Raw genomic sequence first — 466 nt, 5'->3', positions numbered from 1 at the left:
AGGCCGGGGGCCGACGCAACGGCCCCGGGTGCAGATCTCAGTCTTGGGATCCCAGGTCTCCATCTCAAAGGGCCGGCGGTGGCCGTTTCCGCCCCAGATTTGGACATGAACCTGAAAGGACCAAAGGTGGAAGGAGATGTCAGCGTTTCCGCCGATGTCACCCCTCCCAGGGCAGCAGCGGACGCGTCCGATGTTGGCTTTGAAATTCTGGGCGGCACCATCAAGCTCCCGTCCCTCAAGCTCCCCCAGTTTGGCATTTCCAGTCCTGGCACGGATGGAGCTGATGGCAGCATCGGTCTCGAAGGTCCCCAGGTGAAAGGAGACCTGAAGGGCTCCGGGGCTGGCGTTGGGTTGGAAGGACCCGACGTGGAATTGAAGGGGCCTAAATTTCAAATGCAGTTGCCCGGCGTCTCCTTGCCGGCCGTTGACCTGAAGCTGAAAGGACCAACCCTCCGAGGCGACGGGG

At 61.8% G+C, this 466-nt stretch overlaps 1 protein-coding gene across 1 annotated transcript in view; it reads left to right on the top strand.

Annotated features, from left to right (window-relative positions):
* LOC104124780 (neuroblast differentiation-associated protein AHNAK) overlaps nt 1-109 on the top strand; it is a gene marked incomplete at its 5' end in the record, with an annotated part of 17,048 nt that extends 16,939 nt beyond the window's left edge. The window contains 1 exon segment of the mRNA XM_035892716.1: nt 98-109. Within this exon segment, the coding sequence (XP_035748609.1) occupies nt 98-109 (12 nt within the window).
* Between the last annotated feature and the right edge of the window lie 357 nt (nt 110-466).

This window comes from Egretta garzetta, unplaced genomic scaffold, assembly GCF_000687185.1.
Source record: "Egretta garzetta isolate BGI_Z169 unplaced genomic scaffold, ASM68718v1 scaffold974, whole genome shotgun sequence".
In the NCBI taxonomy this organism is placed as follows: Eukaryota; Metazoa; Chordata; class Aves; order Pelecaniformes; family Ardeidae; genus Egretta; species Egretta garzetta.
This window is presented reverse-complemented; position numbering and strand designations above follow the sequence as displayed.